The sequence below is a fragment of the Cystoisospora suis genome (assembly GCF_002600585.1).
Source record: "Cystoisospora suis strain Wien I chromosome Unknown contig_1001, whole genome shotgun sequence".
NCBI classification, from domain to species: Eukaryota; Apicomplexa; class Conoidasida; order Eucoccidiorida; family Sarcocystidae; genus Cystoisospora; species Cystoisospora suis.
In genome coordinates, this window is record NW_027153802.1 from 1 (window position 1) to 20,110 (window position 20,110).

General features: G+C 44.8%; 2 protein-coding genes across 2 annotated transcripts; one reads left to right on the forward strand and one right to left on the reverse strand.

Annotated features, from left to right (window-relative positions):
* The first annotated feature begins 1 nt into the window (after position 1).
* Positions 2-3,339, forward strand: CSUI_002343 (cmgc dyrk). Its single transcript, XM_068062545.1, has one exon. It carries the CDS (start codon positions 38-40, stop codon positions 1,607-1,609), a length of 1,572 nt encoding a protein of 523 aa, XP_067925474.1. The 5' UTR covers positions 2-37; the 3' UTR covers positions 1,610-3,339.
* Positions 3,340-3,943: 604 nt separating this feature from the next.
* CSUI_002344 (phd-finger domain-containing protein) lies at positions 3,944-18,248 on the reverse strand (the record flags this gene model as incomplete). Its single annotated transcript, XM_068062546.1, has 4 exons — positions 3,944-5,499; positions 6,166-10,267; positions 10,891-11,192; positions 11,943-18,248. 3 exons carry the CDS (start codon positions 18,246-18,248, stop codon positions 6,166-6,168), a joined length of 10,710 nt encoding a protein of 3,569 aa, XP_067925475.1. The 3' UTR covers positions 3,944-5,499.
* Between the last annotated feature and the right edge of the window lie 1,862 nt (positions 18,249-20,110).

Here is a 20,110-nt window from a genome sequence, read left to right on the forward strand (position 1 = left end):
GGGGGGATCAACGGATCTTCTTCTCAAACAGCTAGCTATGATGGAGTCAGAGGGGGGAGTGGCTGTATGTTGTCTCCTAGTGCAAGGATGGTATCTCATGAAGGAGGAGAACCACACGAAGAAGGCAACAGACATGATGCTCTCCTTCATGAAAGAAAGACAAGAGAAAGAAAGAAGAAAGAGAGAAAGAAAGACAAGAGAAAGAAATGATGGATACTACGACGATGAAAGAAGAGGAGTGAACGCTTCATCTTCTTCCTCTCCCTACACACATCATCGTCATTCTCCTACCCACCATACCTTTCACAATGGTCTAGTACGAGGAGGAGGCCCATGTGAAAGAGACAGCAACGGCCTTCTCGACTCTTCTTCCTGTTCCTCTTCTTCTTCTACATGGGAGAAGGATGTGACTTCCTTGGTCTCCTCGTATGTCTCTGTGAAGCTGATAGATTTCGGGAATAGCTGCTTAACGACAGATTCCTTGATCTCCTATGTCCAATCACGTAGTTACCGAGCGCCGGAGGTGTTACTTGAGCTTCCCTATGATACCAAGATTGATATTTGGTCGTTAGGGTGTGTTCTATTCGAGCTATGGTCCGGGATTGTTCTCTTCTCGAACGATTCCATTCAGTCTCTCCTCGCACGCATTGTAGGCATCATCGGGCCTCTCCCGTGGTACATGGTAGAGTGCAGTCCCAAGAGAGAAGAATACTTCGATACCGATGGATATCTCTATATGATCTTATCTTCTTCTTCATCTTCTTCTTCTTCCAAGATGCTCTCTTCTTCCTCCTCATCTCTGAACCCGAATCTTGATCCGACAGCGGGTCATCATCCTAATAGTAGTCAGGCGAATCTTCCCCCAGGGATCGGGATAGGAGGCGGAGGGGGGCTTCTTCAAATGAAAGCACATGAAGAAGAAGATGAGAGATGTACTGATGCTGAAGAAGAAGATGAAGAAGAAGGGAGTTCGTCGTCCTCGTCGTTGTCAGGAGGTCTTCATCTACTTTCTTCGTCTCATCCGATAGGCCCCGCATCTACGGGGACAAAGACCATATTAGGAGGAGGAGGGGAGACTGGAAGAAAGAAGAAGAAAAGTCAGCAGGAGCAGCAACATCAAGGTGAAGGAGCTGGGGGGATTTTGAGCGGAATGAATGAAAGCAATTGTGATAGCTTGAAGAAGAAGAAGAGTGACCAGCCTCTTCACCATACTACTACTACTACAGCAGGCAAGACAGCGGGGATAGAAGAAGCAGAAGAAGGGGCAAGGGGTGAGGCTGGGGGATATCTTCATTCACAGAATCCATTCTCAAATACATCCAATCGTTCTAAACAAGGAGGAGGAGCAGGAGGAGGACAAGCAAGTGGCGGAGTGACAGGGGGGACTCGAAAAGGAGAAGGCCCGTCTTCTTCTTCTCTTCCGTCTCGTATGTTGCGGTTTTTGCTGCCGAAGAAATCCAATTTAGAACAAAGAATGAGAGTGAGAGACTCCGTCTTTCTCGATTTCCTCCTTAGGATGCTCACAATCGATCCTGCCCAGAGATGGAGCGCCCAGGAGTTGCTTCAGCATCCTTTTCTTGACAAAGGAAGATATGCTGATGGTCTCTAGCACACAAGACACCTCCAAGAAATGAAGAAGAAAAAGACGTAGTAGGGGAAGAAATCTTCGTCTCATTCTGCTTATCTGTCGATGCCCCTACAAATATCGAGAGGGATTCAATGTAGTGTGTACCTCTATGTGCATGTATGTGACTACACGGGTATATCTATCTATCTATCTTTAATCTATCTATCCATCTATCTATCTGTGTCTTTGCCGGGACTGTGAGGGGGTGCAAATCCATTGATTTGAAGTGGGAGAACAAGAGGGAGAAGAAAGACGAGGAGGGGGGAGAGAGATGTCTCCTCGCTCCAGATTGTTTTCTTCCCTGGCCGGGTCAGAGTTTTTCTTTCTTTCTTCTTTGAAAAGGTAGAGATGAGAGAACAGAAAGAGAGAGAACGGTCATTTTCTTCACTTGTCTTTTCTAGGTCTAAGAGGGGGCCGATCATTCCTGTGAAGGCGCATCGGTTGTTGTTGTTGTCGTAGCTACCCACCCGGCCCCTCACTCTCGCTTCACTTACTAAGGACCACCCCCTCGCCAAGAAGCCCACGCCATTTGAAGATGTGCTTCTATCCAATCAGAGATATCCATGTATACATACCTATTCACACATCCAGACATGCCGATAGATACATACATATAGACATACATATACTTATGCATGCGTATTCGTACATACGTATCATTTGTATATACGTATGCATCTTCGTGATCCTGCCTAGATATGGGTGTGTGCTTGGAGTGTTCGTTTCTCTTTTTCTTTTCCTTTTCTGGGTTGTTCACTATTTTCCAAGAAGACTCCCCCCATGACGATGCCGAGAATCGAATGAAACCCACCCCGTTTTCGCCTGCCTCTTGTTCTCTTCTTCTCTTTCTTCAACCTAACTCTCTCTTCCCTCTCTCTCTTTCGTCTTCGCTTTGCTTCGACCTTTGTATTCTAGCAAAGAGAAGAGAGTTCAACCCCACAGTCTTCACCTTCTGTTGTTTAGAGATGAATGAGATAAAGAGAAAGAAAGACAGACAGGGAGCTAGTAGCAGGTCCATAGATAGATTCAAGACAGCAGATTTGAGATAGAGAGATAGATAGCTACATTTCGTCTTCTTCCTCTTCATTCAAGAGGCCGAAAGGCGATGAATGGGAATGTGATTCGACTCAGTCGTCTTACCTTTTCCTGTCCTCCCTTCATCGTTTTGTCGTGCGTTTCTTCCTCATGCTCTGATTTAGATCTCTCTTACATATGGCTGTCGTTCGAAGTGCTTTCTGTATGTTGATTCGTAGTTTCTTGTCTTCGCTTGCTTTTATTCTTCCTTCTCTTCGCCCTTCATCCCCTGCTGCTTGAGCGCAGCGAGCGATCTGTGCTGGCTCGTCCGTTCTCAGAAAGAAAGAACGAAAGACAGGGGAGAAAGTCTTCTTCATTTCTCTCCAGGCTTCACATAGATGTAGGGGAAAAAAAGAAGAGAGATGGTCCGATTGAGATGTCCGTAGTGTATGTAGACATGTGTAGGTGCTGTCGGTGTTGTCATGATCACCAACATACTTACCACCCATACCGACCTAGAGCTATCTACCTATCTATCTATGTATCTTTTCAATTTATCTATCTTTCTAATTTTAACCTCTCTCTATCTACGTGTCGATCCTTTATCGGTTGTTCATCTATCCCTCTAGGTCTGTCCACCTGGATGTACACTTCTATATAGATAAAGATAGATCGAAGATACGTTCAAGACAGAGTAAAGAAAGATAGGTCGATAACGGTAATAGAAGACATGAGGATCGGGAGGGAGGAGGGGAAAAAAGAAGAGAGGATTCATACGTGCATGCATGAAAGTTCGTTCCTATAGAGAATTTCTCTTGCATGCGTTTTGATGTCTTTGGGGTCCAAGGTAGAGGGTGGGCGGTTGGTTTATGCACGTGTAAGGACAACTAGATGAGGAAGAAAGAAAAGTAAAGAAGTAGAATGAAGGAAAGACAATTTTCTTATATGTCGCGTCTATTTATCTTCTTTCTCGTGGAATGTTTTCTCTCTTCTTCTCTTCGTCATCTTTGTCACCCTTTCTCTTCTGGCTTTCTCTTTCTTTGTTTGAATGGCCCTCGTAGAAACTTCTGAAGAGCCTATTTCTTTATCAAGTGATTTAGATTGATCAAGAGAAAGAAAGAAACAGGAGGAAAGGAAGTCCAAAGATCTTCCACTTCTCTCTGGTTCCTTTCTCAAAAGGCAACTAGAAATGGAGGGGCGAATTATATATATCTATATCACACGAGGTAGATAGCGCCTCCTCATGAGGAAGGATCAGATGAGAAGATCTTTCTTTCTCTTTCTTGCCTTTCAAATACGAGACGATTTTGCCAGAAAGGACGCCTACACAATATCAGACTCACCTTCCATGGGTGCCTTTGATATACAGGTAGATGGATATAGATAGAGACATACACGTAGATATCTCTTATCGTGTCCATACATGTAGAGAGAGAGAGTAGAGACACGGACCTGTCGTGAACACGGGAGTAGAAAGGTGAAAGAAATGAAGAAGGAGTGATTCCTTCGATGTATTTCCTAATTTTCTAAAGACTCTCCTTATTCTGGAGTGATAAAGAATGTTCTTTACTTAGCTGCCTATACACCTGTCCACTTGCTACTTCTTCTAGAGACCCGTCTCTCCACGATTCGATTTAGACACGCACGTTTCAGGTAGGTGTACATACACACCCTTCTTTGTTTTGTTTCTCTTCTGAGGTACTCCGAGTCCGTCTCCAGGTACGTGTCCATATATCTCGTCTCTTTTCGCCTTCTCATCGACTCAAGTTTCTTTTTCATACCCTTGATAGTTCTCGTTCATTCCCTAGACATGCATATATACATAGCTAGCTAGCATCGACACAGTGCCCACCAGTTACTACGACTACCAGAGACGGTGTGTCTCTGTCTCTACATTCAAATCTTCTTCATGCAGGTCAAGATCATAGTCGTTGATACACAGTGCTTTCTTCCTCCCCACCTAATAGAGACGAAGGGGGTCGGTGGGTCTGACTTTTCCATGCATCCAGGGTCCTAGCGCTCAATTGCATGCCTACAGAAAAGCTGTAGAGAGAAAGGTCTATAACGAGAAAGAGAGAGAAAGGTCTCTAAGTGGAGAGAGAAAAAGATAGATAAAGGTCTCATAAGTAAAGATCGAAAGAGAGAGCTTTCTAAAGAGGAGAGAGAGAGAGAGAGCGCTTTAGGTTTCATTGTTGTGAATGTGGTTGAGGTCGCTATGAAGGTATGGTGGATACACATACTATAGATTCAGTAAGACGAGAAGTAGGAGACTGACTCTGCTGACCATGGATGAATCTTTGCAAGATGGTGGGTGATACGAAGGCGGCGAGAGAAGCAAGTTCTTTTTCTTTAAAGAAGAAAAGAAGAGGAGCGAAGCCGAGCGACAAGATGAATTGATAAGAAGAAGACTCTGAGTTATGAAACGATCTGTGTGCCCTCCAGCCAAACAAATGACAAATGGATCAGGTGTACATACAGACACACGGAGGGTGAGAAACATAGGTTCAAGACAGATAAACATAGATATAGATCATAGATAGATTGAAGATAAATAGACAGACAAATACGCAGACACCCGGCCACATACAGGTGATCTGCAATAGAGAAGAAGAAAGAAAAGATCTTGGGAACAAGAGAAGAAAGGAGAGAAAACAAAGAGAGAAAGCGAGAGAGAAGAAATAGCCTTTCAAATCGCCTTTTGAAAAGAAAAAACTGGATTTTCTTGTGCTTCCAGTTCTCCCTCCTATCTCTCTTGGTCTCTATGAGTAATCCATCTATCCAAGCTCACGAAACAAGGCGACCTGGGGTGTATGTACACACCAACACTCCTCCTTCGCGACTCCCTGAAATTTTGACAGGTGAGATGTTTCTCCGAGTTGATCTTTTCACAAGCCAAGTCTAGTAGGTGAGTAAGTGAAGAAGGACTGATTGACCGATCTAGTGTGTTTCTCTCTGGAAGATTTCCTTGCAGAAGATAACAAGAAATAAGCAGAAAGAAAGATGTATATACACATGGAGAAGAGAAGGCCCATCTTTCAAAGAAAAAAGAAGTCGAAGTAGAAGAAAGTGATCCAGATGAATAAACAAGAGAGCGAAGAAGAATTCTTATCAGAGTGTGTGGGTAGACACCATTCTTGTTTGCATGCACATCTCAAAATCTTCTGACGTCCTCTATGTAACGAACTGTACACACACTTGAAAAGATACATGCATATCAACAGTCTGCTTCAGCTTCTTTGTCTCCACACGCGTGTCTCCCTCCCTCAGAACGTCTCTTTCTCTCTTCCGCTGAAGACTGCTTATTTTCACTCCAAATACTTTTGATAGAGAGACCTAGGAAAGAAGAAGTTAAAAAGGAAAGAAAGAAAGGAAAGAAATAAGAGGATGAGTGGACCATGGAGGCGATGTAGCTTTATTTATTTCTTCCTTTTCTTATCATTTCTCCTTTTTCTTTCTTTCATTCATTCCAGCGATCTCTTCTTACTTCTCTTCAATCGCTTCGCTTTTCTTGCGTTCTTCCTCTCCTACCGCCCTGAGAAATAAAGCGAGGAGGATCGACAGTCTGAACGACAAGGAAGACCTGGAGCTCCACGAAGAGCCGTCGTAGAAGAAGTCGATGAAGAAGAGGAGAAAGAAGAAGAAGATGGTAAAGAGGAAGCAAATGAAGACGAAGAGGAGGCACAAGATAATGAGGAAGAAGAAGAGGAAGAAGAAGATGAAGAAGAGGAGGAGGAGGAGTTGACTCTTTGGAAGTAGTGAAGAAGATTGTTATTTGTGTGTGTATTGTAATGCGTTCCATTTTTATTCTTCTTGTTCTTCTGGGCCTCTTTCTTGCCATAGAGAGAAGAAGAAGAATTCTGTCTTTCTTGCCTACCTCTTCTTCCTCCTCCTCCCTCTTCTTCTCCTCCTCCTCTGTTGCACTTCATTGTAGAAGCAGTTGAAACAACACCCTGTGTATCTTCTTTAGTATCGGTGATCTCTCTTCTCTCTTCAGAACGCCTTTCCTTTCCTCTCTCTTGTTCTCTTCCTGCCTCTTCTTGAGCCAAAGCTCTTTCTCTCAGGAGCGACACAGGAGGGGGGCCGGAGGGTGGCTGAAGTAGCCGATGATCGACTGAAGAAGAGGAAGAAGAGAGACGTGAAGAAGAAGAAGAAGAAAGAGATCCCTGTCCTATTGTATGATTCGATGTCCTCGGTGTCACATCTCCGATAGGAAAAGATTTCTCGTGTTCGGGGGGGAAGAACGAAGAGAGTAACCGAGAGGAGGAAGAAGAAGTTCCTCTACTTTCCTGACGGCGATTGAGAGGATGTGAGAGACCATCTTTCTTGGGACTCTTTCTTCTGGAGAGACCACGTCTTCTAAAATGTCTTCTCTTTGACTGTATAACGTGGTCTTCTTCTTCTTCGTCGTCATCCTCCTCACTGCTACTTGATGTGGAACTGGAAGAACGAAAAGAAAACTCTTCTTCTTCTCTTGAGTCAGATGTATGTGAGCTATAGATGATGTGGTCATCAGAGACAATGAAACCATCTAAATCGCTATCTTCCTCTTCTTCTTCTCTCTTTCTTTCTTCCTCTTCTTCGTCTTCGGTTATATACGAACGTCTTCCATCCTGGCATCTACCTCCTCGTCCTTCTCTTGCTTCTCCTCTTCTAGAGAATCCTTCATTTCTTCTTAGCAGAAATCTTTGAGGTCGACGGTTTCCTTGTCTCTCTCCTACTTCTTCTGTCTTTGCATCATCTCTTTCTCTCTCTTCTCTTCTATACTCCTCACGGTCAGCCGACTTTTCTTCTTCTGCTCCTCCTCCTCCTCGTCCCTCTTCCATCTCTCCTGTCCTTCTCCAACCCCTAGACTTCTTTTCTTGATCTTCTTCTTTCGCCTTCTCGTCCTGAAGATGATGAGCTCGAGAAGCAAAATGACTTCGCCGAGGTAAGCGAATGCCTAGGACGCTTCCGCCCGTCGTTACACCTTCTGCCTCTTCTGATCTTCTTTTCTCTCCTCCTGATAAAGCCATCCCCCCCTGAGATATAGAAGGAGGAAACCGACGTAGAACTCTCAATCCTGTTGAAGAAGAAGAAGAAGATGAAGAAGATGGTATGATAGCTGCGTCCCTGTTTGTTTCTTCTTCGGTATTAAAAAGACATTCGCGACGCTGACTAAGAAGTGGACGAGAGGGGGTAGGCTGATAGCTAGAGGATGATGATAATGAAGACATCAACAATCGATTCTGTCGATGCTCATACAAAGAAGAATCTTGCCGATGACCAGACTCCTGGGGCTCCTCCTCCTGCTGGTGAACCTGAGGCTGCTGGCAAGAGAGAGGAGAAGAAGAAGAAGAGAGGGTGAGAGACGAAGAGAGAGAGGGAGTGTTTACATTGTAGGTAGTAGTCTTTGACGCTTTTTCTTCTTGTTCTTCTTCTTCTAATAGAGTTCTTTCAGAAAGACTTCCTCCTCCTCTTCTTCTCCTCTCTTCATTCTTCTTCTCCTGGTCTTGAAGCTCGAACTGACGATCTCTTCTTGCTTGTTCCCCTCCGTTGTTGAGCTGTGAATGGAACACAAAAGAATCGAAAGAAGGAAGAGATGAAGAGGAGGAAGAAGAAGAAGAGTGTGAGTGAATGGGTGTCCTCGTAGTCGTCGATGATAAGAAATCTTCTCGTCGTTGAAAGGGACAGGATGAAGATGAAGAACGAGAAGAAGAAGAAGAAGAGAAAGAGAAAGATGAGAAAGAAGCAGGAGGAGGTATAGGTGTGGTGTTTCTTTCTAGTTGTTGATCTCTTTCATCGTTCGATGAAGATACACGACGTCTCTTTTTACTGCGAGATAGATGACTTGACAAGGGTGAGAACAGGTTCTCATCACTCTCTTCTTCTTCTTCTTCTTTTCTGTTGTCCTCGCCATTCTCCATTGCCTTTCTTCTTCGTTCCCTTCTTCTCGCCTCTTCATTTCTCCTTTGACTTCTTCGCACAACCTCTTCACTGTCGTCTTCTTCTTTCTCTCCGACCGCTCCTCTCACTGTAGGTTGTCGATGAGAAGAAGGTTCGGTTCTTCTTCTTCTATCACTTCTTCTACGATTTTCTTCATCTATCCTTCTTCTCCTTCTACTCCTCGTCTCTGTCTCCAAAGGAGATAGTGATCTCTCCTCCCGAGATCTCTGTCTTCTTCTTCTTCTTCGACTTCTTCCTCTTCTTCCTTCATCTCGCAAGTGATCCTCTCCTTCTCCAAGGCGGACACCTTCTTCGTTCTTTTCTATCACTCCGTTACATTGCTCTCCAGCATTCTCTTCATTTATCTCGACCTCTCTTTCTTTAGATCTTCTCTCTCTCTCTTCCTCCTCCTCCTGGTGTACATCCACCACCACCTCCCCCTCCCCAGTCCTTGTTCTCCCGCCCCCTCCCCGACTTGTCCTTCTCCTTGATCTTCTTCTAGTTCTTTCTGTTGTATGAGTAGTCATACTCGGTTCTCTTCTCCTTATCCTCTCTCTCGTTCTTCTTCTTGTTCTTCCTTCTCCTCTAGATGAAGAATCATCTATCAGATCAGGCTCCTGTCCGAGTGTCTCTACAGTACGCCTCTCAGCATACGATGACGTTTCTCGGCATCGACGACAAAACCAGCTCCCTGTAGGTACACGCCGTAGAGGAGGAGATAAGCAATAAAGATGAAACCCATCGTCGCAGCCATCACATAAAAGTAGGTGTTCCCAATCATCATCTCGGCCACATACAAGACATCCTGTCGCTCCCGCTTGTACAAGAGAAGATGATGAAGATTCTCCTTCTTCTTCGTCCTCATCCAGGTCCGATTCGGAGCCTATGAAGCGACGAGCTGCAGCTAGAATAGCAGCTCGTTCATCTTCATTTTCTTCCGAAGAAGATGATAGAACGACAGTCTCTCCTATCATATGGTTTCCTCCGCTTCTTCCATGACGTTTGTTCCGATGACCTGGGGGAGGGACCCGAACGGCTTCTATGAATTGAAGGAGACAACGACAAGAAGAAGAAGAAGAAGGGAGTTGGAGAAGGCTTGTTGACGAGCAAGATGAAGGTTCACTATGTGCTTGTTGAGAAGAAGAAGAAGAAGAAGAACAGGAAAGAGAAGAAGAAGAAAGAGGAGGAGAAAAAGAAGATACTTTATCATCTCTTGAGAGCCTGTTGCTTATTCCCCCATCATCATGTAAAACATCTATATTAGTCGGATCGGTCTTGCTATGGTCTCTTAGATGAGAAGCTCTGTTACTTCTCGGAGAAAGCGACTTTACAATGGCCGATGAAGCAGACCCCGTGGATGTTTCGCTTGAGGAGAGTGCAGATGAGAGGTTCTTTTCCTTCTCCAAATGGGTATGAGCTGCTGAGAGAGAGCTGCCCGTAGAAGAATCTTCTCTTCCATCTGACGAGATTCTTCGAGTAGCTGCTGTCGAAAACGTGACGTGAGCATCTCCCAGTAGAACAGCTCGTTGAGAGAGAGAAGAAGAGGAAGAAGAAGAAGAAGCGAAGAGCAGAGGAGCGAGAGAAGAAGAAGAAGAAGAAAGAGGAGGAGGGAAAGAAGAAGAGTGTGCTTGGACAACCTTGTGACGTCGGATTTCGATGAATTCTTGTTTACACAAAGGGCACCGATTTCGAATGGAAGACCACCTAGAAAGAAAAGATAGAAAGACAGAGAGATAGATAGATAGATAAAGGTAGGTAGATAGAGACAAGAGAGACAGCAAGACAGGGTAACTGTTTGGTATCTCAGTGTTAACAAAGAACGTCTTGATGGAGCATGTCTTTCCTTCTCTCATGTCGGTGAGAATGGAAATCGAAATTTCTTCTTCTTCTTAGCAAGACTTAGTTCGCTTATGAAGGTTTCGAAGAAATAGAGAAAGGTTTCTCAAGAGTCCACATACATACATACGCACATACACATGTCTACACACATATACATACATGCTCATCCATACACACACATACATACATATACATATACACATATACATACGTATACATATGCCTACATCTTCATACATAGATATTTACACATACGGACATCCATAAGGAGAGTGAAAGCTAGTGCCAAGACATCCGTCAAGCTCATCAAGCTACAGTTATGTCACGTTCCTACACACCCATGTACAAACACGTGTATGTACACCTGCACCTACTCACACACAGATGCATATACACACATCTCTATATACGTTTTATATACAGTTATATGAAGATATACTTATGTATAGCATGTGAATGGCGGTGTGTATGATGTGTGAGGAGCGTACTTGTATATACAGTAGAAACAGAAGCGATGGGTGCAGGGAGGTAAGGTAGCAACCTCTTCCTGTCCAAGGAGTTCTTCGCTACAGATCACACAGACATCTCCAGCAAAACAACATAGACCCTTCTCCTCTTCTGCTCCTGAAAAAGGCTCTGTCTTCTGCTCACGAGAAGATGCAACAAAGACCACATTCGATACAGAAGATGAAGAAGACGAAGAGATAGGAGGAGAAGATGAAGAAGAACAAGGAAGTGCTTGCTGTGCGTCGGCGTCTTCGCTCCCATCATTCCAAGCTCCTGAGAGATCCTGAAAGAAAGAGAGAAGATAAAGAAAGAAGAGAGAAAAGCACTTGTCACTCTACAAGCCATATAGAAGTGCTTAAGTTAGCAATAAGAAGAGCTGGCGAGAAACGCAGGGACAGAAGAGACACAATCCTTGTTCTTTTACCATGTAGCTTCAGAGAGAGAATCGACAGGGTCTTGACGGGGAACATCTTGATGTGAGAAGGAGGGTACGGAAAGAGAGAACAAGAAGGAGAGTTAGAAGAAAGAAGAAGCACATCAAAAGTCATAGAAACATACCAATGAGCAGACGGGCATATCGCGACAGTATACACCTACACTATGTACTGCAATACGAGAATCTGATAGAGTCTACACAGCATCTCCGTCACGAGACGGGGGAGAGAGAAAGACATGTGCGTGGTTGGGTCATTCGCAAGCCAGCTGTATCTACACCAGAGAAAGGTCTGTCTTTCTAAGTGTTTTTGCGTGTGTGTAAACATTATCTACCTCTAGAGCCACAGAAAAGCCAAGAAGATCTCTATAGACATGAAGACTGACAGAGCTAACAAGGCGAGAGAGAAGCACCAGGAAAGGGGTGGGAGGGCCATGAGAAGAGCAGGGAGAAAAGAGAATTTCTTCCTCTAGGTAAGTATCAGAAAAAGGAAAAAGAAGAAGAAGAAAAGAGCTAGTCAAGACTCTCACACTCTAGATCAGTAGCAAAGAAGAAAAGAATTAAGCATTTGAAGAAGAAGAAAGGTGCTTTCTTTCTTACAGCATTGAGGATATCATCGACATCAAGAAGTTCTTCCTCATTCATTCCTCTTAGAGCTGACGCTACACTTAGTCTTCGATTGTCTCTTAACCGCACTTCTGATCTAACTCTCTCTCCCCCACTTCTTCTCTTCTCTCTTTTCTCTTCTACTCGAGCAGTCGTTGTTTCTCTTTCTTCTTCTTTTACGGACATCATCATTCTATCTCTGTGCTGCGGGGGTATCTCAGACGAATCTTCTTCTTCTCCTCCCCCTCTTCTCATGCAATTCTTTCTTTCATCTTCTTCTTCTCTCCTCTCTCCAAGGTCAGAGACATGACCTACTTGCCGGAACTCTCTATTACCGGCCCGTGTACGCGATGAAGAAGAAGAGGAAGAGGCAGAAGAAAGATCATTTGAACGAGAAATATACTCTTCTCTTCCCGCTCGTCCGTCTTCTTCGTTTCCTCTTTCTTGTTTGACTTGAACAGCCTGTTCTCTCCTGTCCTCTTCCTGGGAAGATAGACGCAGATGCCCCTCACTCTTCTCCTCCTTTAGAGCTATTCTCAGAGCAGTCCACTGACCAGGTATATCTTCTACTTCTTCATTCTTGCCTCGCCATCGAAAGCAAGTAGAAGATAAGGTTTCTTCAGCATCACGTCTATGAGGACTCCGATACTGTTGGAGATCTTCTTTCCTTTCTTCTTCCTCTTCTTCTTTAACTCTTCTACTTGTGGTTCTTTCTCTTCTTCTTTCTTCTCTCTCATCTTCTTGTTGCTGATTCTCCAGACTCTTCTCAGGTCTTGAAGAGACTTCAGACAGGTGGTCTCCACTTCTTCTTCTTCTGTGACTACCTATTCTTTCCTCTTCATCGAATCTTCTTTCCTTTGTCTCACACGAGAAAGAGGAGAACTCTCTGCTTCTTCTTGTTCTTCTCCTCTCCAAGACATCTCTCTCTCTCTTCTCTTCCTTTCCGAGCTTGTCCGCTGTCTCTTCTTCTGCTTCTTCACTACGACAGGTATAGGATTTCTCCACATCACCTCTAGTCGATGTAGCTGCCCCACCCCCCGGGACAAGGTGGGGCACCTCTTTCAAGGTTGAAGAAAAGAAAGAAGAAGGGACTGAGGTAGAAGGATTACTAGGAAAAGGTGTCTCGAGATAAGAGTGAGACGATGACGTTGTATCCTTGTAAGAAGAATGAAGAAGAAGGAGGTGTTCTTCCTTTTCTTTTTCTTTCTTGTCTTCTTCCTTTTCTTCCTCTTCATCAAGAATTAAATTCTTGATATCTTCCAAGACATCAACTTCTTCATTCTCTATAGCTTCTGTTTTGAGTGAAGTTGCTATTACTCCCCTGCCATCGATATCCCCAGGGACGTCTCCACTATGGCCAAGATGACTTTTTCCTCTTACAGTCTCTTCCTTCATTTCCGTCTCTTCTCGATCTTCTCGTCGTCGCTGTCTCTCCGTTTCTTCTCCTTCTTTTAGTCTTCCTCGTAGACAGGTCCAATCACGATTCTCCGGTTGACTCTGTGACGGCGAAGAGAAGGAAAGGACAAAGTTCTGGGGAGATAAGTATAACTCTGTCCCTTCATCTACTACCACTACTTGTTCTTTCTCTTTTTCGTCTCTTCCTCCTCTTCTTCTCTCTTTTTCTTCATCTCCTCCTACGCCCCCTCCAAGCAGATCATCAACGTGTGTATCTTTGTCTGTAACGAGGGAGAAAGTGCGAGGGAGAGGTCTCAAGAGTGAAGAAGAAGAAGCTTGACAACAAGAAGAAGACAGAGGGGCATCGGACAGAGAGGAAGAAGAAGTAGACATACAAGTAGACATCATCGTTCGAGCTAGTCGTGTCTTGCTTCTCGGCGGAGATAGCCCTAGCCAATGAGAATTCAGGAAGGAACTCGCCATCGTTCTTCTTCCTCCTCTTCTTGTTCTCTCCTGTTTAGGACGCCATTGTAAATAGGAAAGAGAGGAAGAAGATCTTTCTTTTCTTTCCTCGTCTATCATCTCCTTAGCAAGATGAGAAGTAGGAGGCTTCTTCTGAAATCTGTTCTTCTGATGATCTCCCTGTGAACATACATTGCATCTTCCTTTTCCGTTTCTTCTTTCTTCTTCTTCCTCCTCTTCAGATCCTTGGGAGAGAGAAGAAAGAAAGCCATTCTTCTTCTCTCCTTTCCGAGAAGAAAGATGAGCTTCCTTCATAGATATCAGGCTTTCTTCTTCTCGTTGTTGCCTATCTTTGATCCTCGGCATCATATTATCTGGAGAGACATATGAACCACCTCGAGTAGAAAACATCTTCAAGGAGAGAGGAAGAGAAGATCTCTTCGTATCTCTTCTCTCTTTCTCTTCATTCAGGGCGTACTTAAACACACTTGGTAGATATTCTTCTGTAAGCAACACACATCCTTTTCTCTCCTTCTTCTCCCACATCAAGAAAGAAGCCTGAGAACCTTGTTTATCTTCTCCGTCCTCTTCCGTTTTCTTCCTCTCCTCCTTTTCTTCTTCCTTTTCTTGGAAACCATTGACTTTATCTTCTCTTTCTCTTTTTAAGAAGAGTATCCTTTCCTTCTCTATAGACGACCTCACCGGTGCTTCAGAGATAGGCAATATCATCGACGAAGAGATCTTCTCTCTTCTCCCCCCACTGTTCATCGTCTGCATAGAATCCTTTCTCTTTATAGAATTCTCTGTCGCCGACTGAAGAGGAGACAGAAGAAAAGAAGGAGAGAGAGGGTCTTCTATCTTGGTATGAGGCTTTAAGTCTTCTTCTGTTGAATTTCGAGCATCATAGCGAGGGAAGATCTTAGCGAGACGTGCCATTGAAGATGTAGATGATAGGAGGGGGGGCGAGGACGGCAGAAGAGAAGAAGGAGGAGATAGAAGAGAAAGAGCTGGTCGACTAGTCTTTGCCTTTTCCGGTGCCGTTGGATGGAGAAGCTCTCTTCTACCATCTCTCTGAGGAAGATGAAAGACATAACGAAATTCAAAGAGAGGTGTATCTCTCCCACAACACTCACAGATCGAGCTTCCTTTTCTTTTCTCGACAGAGATATCTGAAGATGGATGAGAGGGATAGGACAGGGAAGAAGAAGAAGGTCTCGGAGAAGAGGAAGAAGAACAAGTTGAAGTTACTGTGGAAGATGAAGGCGGTCCTTGAGATGTGTGCGAAAGATCATTCCCTCGCTCAAGGGAAGACACCGTATCACTGGCACTTGGATCGACGCTTTTAGGTTGACAGGAAGGGGGGAGAAGACAAGCGGAAGAAGAAGAAGAGGAAGAGATAGGTTGAAGAGGTTTCCGAAGAAGAAGAGAATCATCGACAGGAATATAGATTTCATCGCCATCATGAAGAACATGTGAATGATAGACAAAGTGCGTATATCTCTCTCTTCTCTTCTTCTCTCTTGTACGACGCTCCATAGGGCAAGTCGATGTATCCTCCGTAGATAAAGACAAGAGAGAAGAAGAAGAAGACAATCGCTCCTCTGTCTCTTCTGTGTCTCTTTGTTTTTCTTCTTCTCCTCGTTCCAGACATGCTTCCCCTATAGGAGACGCCGATGCAGCGAGGACAGCAGCCTTAACAGAAGGAGCAAGCCTATGTAGACGCCGAGTAAGATCAAGAGAAGCTGATCTAGAAGAAGAAGAGGTTACAAGGACCAATCCTTTAACTTTCTTTTCCTCTTTCGTTTTCTTCTGTAGAAGGAGATCTCTTGACGTTCTTTTCTCATCATTGTAAGATAGAAAGCAATCACTACTTTTTCTCTTTCCTCTTCCCTTCTCCTCTTCTTCCTCGTCAAATCCTTCTTTCCTAGCCGAAATGTTTCCTCTAGATGAACTTGCTTCACTCATTCTATCCGCTGTATCATTCTTTCTATTAGAATAAGCTCTCGCGGTTAAGACAAAGGTAGGTGCAGTCGAAGGAATAAAAGAAGAAGAAGAGGAACATGCATCTTTCTCTTCAGTTGTATGGTCATGAGAGGGTTGCTTCTCCCTCTTCTCCCCTTCCTCAAGAGACACGTCGTGAGAAGTCTGAGAGAAAGAAGAAGAAGAAGAGAAGCTCTCGGAGACAGTAGAAGAGGAGGAACAAGGAGAAGAGGAAGATGATTCGTGAAGGCGAGTAATGATGAAATGACGTCTTGACAGGAGTGGATCTGAGGAGGGAAAGTACACGATAGGAGGCGATTCTTTAGAATAAGAAGAAAAGCCAGAAGAAGAAGACGACGACAAAGGAAGAAAAGATGATGAAGAAGAAGAGGAAGGAAGCAAAGATGAAGGAGGGAAGTGAGAAGAGAGATCTGTGTTGGGGTTTGAATAGTAATGAAGTTCTTCATGAGAACATACGTTGTGTGATTTAAGCTTTCCTTCTCTATCGTCTTCTTCTTCTTTTCCTTCTTCTCCTTCTCGCTTCTGTACCTTCTTTCCGTCCGTCGTTGTCATGCGTGCGAAGGCATTTCTCGGCTGAAAAGGGTAAGAAGAAGAAAGAGGGGAAGAATTCTCTTTATCATCGAGACAGGAAAGATCTATTTGCTTCTCTCTTTCGTTTGAAGTCGATAGGGAAGTCTGCTTAACTGAGGCCTTTCTCTCAGAGGAAGAGGAAGAGAAGAACATCTGTCGAGCGGGGTGTCTCTGAGAAGCGTCTTCAGAAAGGTTACTAGAGAAAGTCTGTTTGCGCCTATTACAGAGAGAATCTAGAGAAGGATCGGTATCTGTATCTGCAGCAGAAACACGACCAGTAGAGAAAGGAGCATTGATCTCCTTTCCTTTTGCTTCTCTTTCGTCATCTTTTTGTTCTTCTGGTTCATAGAAGAGATGGTGCTCTTCTTCGTCGCCTAGCACGCCGTCAGATGCTGAAGTCGTAGTAGGGACTGTAGAGGGGAGTAGTGTCTCCAGATGATCGGAAGAAGTCGACGCCAACACTGTGCCTGTCGAAGAAGAAGAAGAGGGAGAGGAAGAAGAAGAAGAACAAGATGAGAGGCGAGGAAAGATTGAGGGATGTGAAGAAGAGAAAGAAGAGAGAGGAAGGAAAGGAGGTCGTCTTGACAGGGGAGAAGATCGAGATGATGACGATGAACAAGAAGACGGAGAAGAGTCTTTTTTAGAAAGAGAAGACATTATATGGATGGAGGTATCATTCTTGAATCTATGGGAAGACGATGTGAAGCTTGCGAAAAGAGTGAGAGAGGAGTGAGGATCCTGACACGAAGAAGAGCGAGACTCCTGAGAGGAAGAGGACGAAGAAGACAACGACGAGGCAGAGACAGCGTTCCCGTTTTCGCGGTGTCGAGTCGGATGGTCTCTTATCTCACTAGGAAGAAGACTCGCGTCAGCCCTACCCTCCAGTGAAGAAGAAGAGAAGGAAACACCTCTAAAAGCACCTTCTCTCCCTCTATCACCATCTTTGTCTCTTCTCCCCTCTTCTTCTTCCTTCTTTTTCCTTTCTCTTTCATCTTGAGAATTCGCTCCACCTTTTCCTCCTTGGCTCCCTCCCGGTTTTCTTCCAAAGATAACATACTCATTAGGTTTCAGTCCCAGCAGATTCACAAGTCCGCCGGTCGACCAGATCTCCGTAGGGGGAGACATCGAGCAACAGCATCGACTTCGTCGATGGCGACCTTGCCCGTCCGGTGGTCCTCTGGAGTCTCCCCCTCCCTCTTCACCTCCATCTTGTCTTAAGAAAACGAGGCGACCAGATGAGCCTTTTCCTTGATCTTCTTGAGATTTGTCAACTCCTGCGTCTCTTAACCCCCTTTCTTCCTCTTGTCTTCTCTTAAGATCTTCCTCCTTCTCACCTTTTCCTCTCCTTGCACTTTCTTCTACTTCTCTGGTAACCCTAGTCTGTACAGAAGACTCTCTACGGGTCTCATCTTTCTGATATAAAGAAGACCCACCTCTATCGGGCTTTCTCTCCCTCTCTGAAGACTGTGAGGAAGATGCCTTCTCTCTTGATATCCCCGCAGAGGAATGACCTCCTATTGTCTTTTCATCGCTATCATCTGGCAAACACTGCTGTCTACGGGTTTCTCTAGATAGCCCTGGAAGACTATAAGAATTCTCTATTGACTGTGAGGATGGGGGCGGGGAAGACCGAGCTGTAGAAAGGCGACAAGGAATACAGTACGGATGAGGCTTAAGATGAGTAGAGGAAGAACAAGAAGAAAAGGATTGTGTGTGATGTGGTAGGTCGGGGTGTTGTAGATCACGAGAAAGCGGAGACTGGTGTGGAGATGTAGAAGAAGGAGGTCGTCTTAGAATAGGAGGGAGAAATGGATGACCTAAAGGGAGCCAGCAGCCGAGCTCAGGATGGCGGAACTGAAGCTCGAGGGACATGGCGTGAGAGAAGAAGGAAGGTGTGCATGCATACGAGGGAGAGGAGATGGACTGAGGGGAAAAAGGGTACGTTAGTGACAACAACAGAGATCATGACTAAGAAGAATCGGCTATCCCGGAGACGAGAAGAAGAGACGAGGGGCTACGAGGCTCATATAGAGAGAAGAGAAGATATGACAAAGCAAGATGTCGATGAAAGTCAAGGATAGTGTCGATAAAGTGATTCCTGTGGGCGGTCATGGGAAGGAAAAGAGAGTGGCTGCTGGGACCTCTACGGCAGCTAAAGAAAGATAGGAATGAAGATGTAGAAGCTGATATGGCGAGGAAGGTGAAAGTGCGATGTTTATTGAAAGAAAGGAGAAAAGAAGAAACAGCAAAGGAGAGGGAGAGAGATTCAGTAGACGGATGGAAAAGGGTTCAGACAAGCTTGTTCTCCCTCCTTATCGCTCTAGGCAGGAAAAGAGTTATAAAGATACATGGCGGGCTTTTTCCTTAGTCGGAATGAGAGCTACAGAAAGTAAAGCGGCAGGAAAGGTATGGCAACAAAGATTTTAAGAAGACGAAAGGAGACTTTGGCTTAGTGTCTATACAATTGATGTAAGGGGGACAGTAATGAGGAAAGGCAGGGATAGTCCAGCAGTTGCAAGAGTGAGTCCTTGCATATGGCATTGGGTAGGTATAAGTAGGTGATTACGATTGAACTAAACTGCTCTCTTCGAAAAGAAGGAAAAAGGGATGACTGTTAGCACGTCGATCGACGTGGTGGAAAGAGAAGGAAGGATACCATTCACCTGGTTACACCCTTTCCACTGAGGAGTTTCGAGATCTCTTAGCTTCACCCTTCGCATGGAGGTACAGCGCCTTTGTGCAATATGAGAACAGGCGAGATGCCTGAGCTGGAGCTCAGGCCCATAGATAGGTACAATGGTCTGTCATCCATCTACCACAGCGGAATATCGATTGTGTAGCCGACCTCCGTCAATAAGACCAACACAAGGCTCTAGGAGGCTTGCCGCAAAGAGAATGAAAAGAAAAGAAGACAAGAGGATGAATCTCCTATACTGAGAAGAGTCCATACACCTTCACCTTAGACCTGCTGAGTGACTGGTCGTCGATCTGTCGTCTAGTTATTGACAGAGAAACACCGGAGTGAAGAAAGGACTGAGGAGGGAGACTGCAAGGAAGAATCGAAATAGAGGAAATCTCTCTAAGGAAGCATGGGATGCAAAGAAAGCGAGAGAAATCAGGAGAGAGATGAGGATGAATATGACATCTTCAAATGACTAAATATGAGTGAATAATGGATGATGTCCAGCTTTCTCTTGTTGGCCAGAAGACAAGAGCGCGGGAGTCTTCTCCTCGCGGTGTATGAGTTGTTGATGGGTTGTCTTCTATCTACGCTGAGAAAAAAACTCGCCGTCTCTCTCAGGACGAGAGACGGTGGGATGAAAACAATTTATAACGGAAGGTCATAAAGAAGGCAAACTGAGGAACAAGCGAATCAGAAAAGGAAAAAGAGAGGAGAACGAACCGCACCGCACACCCTCCCTCCCTCCCTCCATATGTTCGATACATGCAGAAGACATCCACCCAACCTAGCAAACAGCTTTCTTTCCCCAGCACGTCTACATCTAAGCCTAGCAGATGAGGAGAGGCAGTAGTGGCAAAGGTTCCGCCTGCATTTCTGCCGGACAGCATGGGGATAGATCCTGAACCCAGGTAGTCTCACAGGGACATAGGAACACAGAAGAAGCACAAAGTAGAGAAGAGTGTGAAGATCGATTTCGAATCTCTTCGGAACCCCCACATCATCATAGCTGGCAGGAATCGAGAACTCCAAAAAGCAAAAACTCTAACAAAGA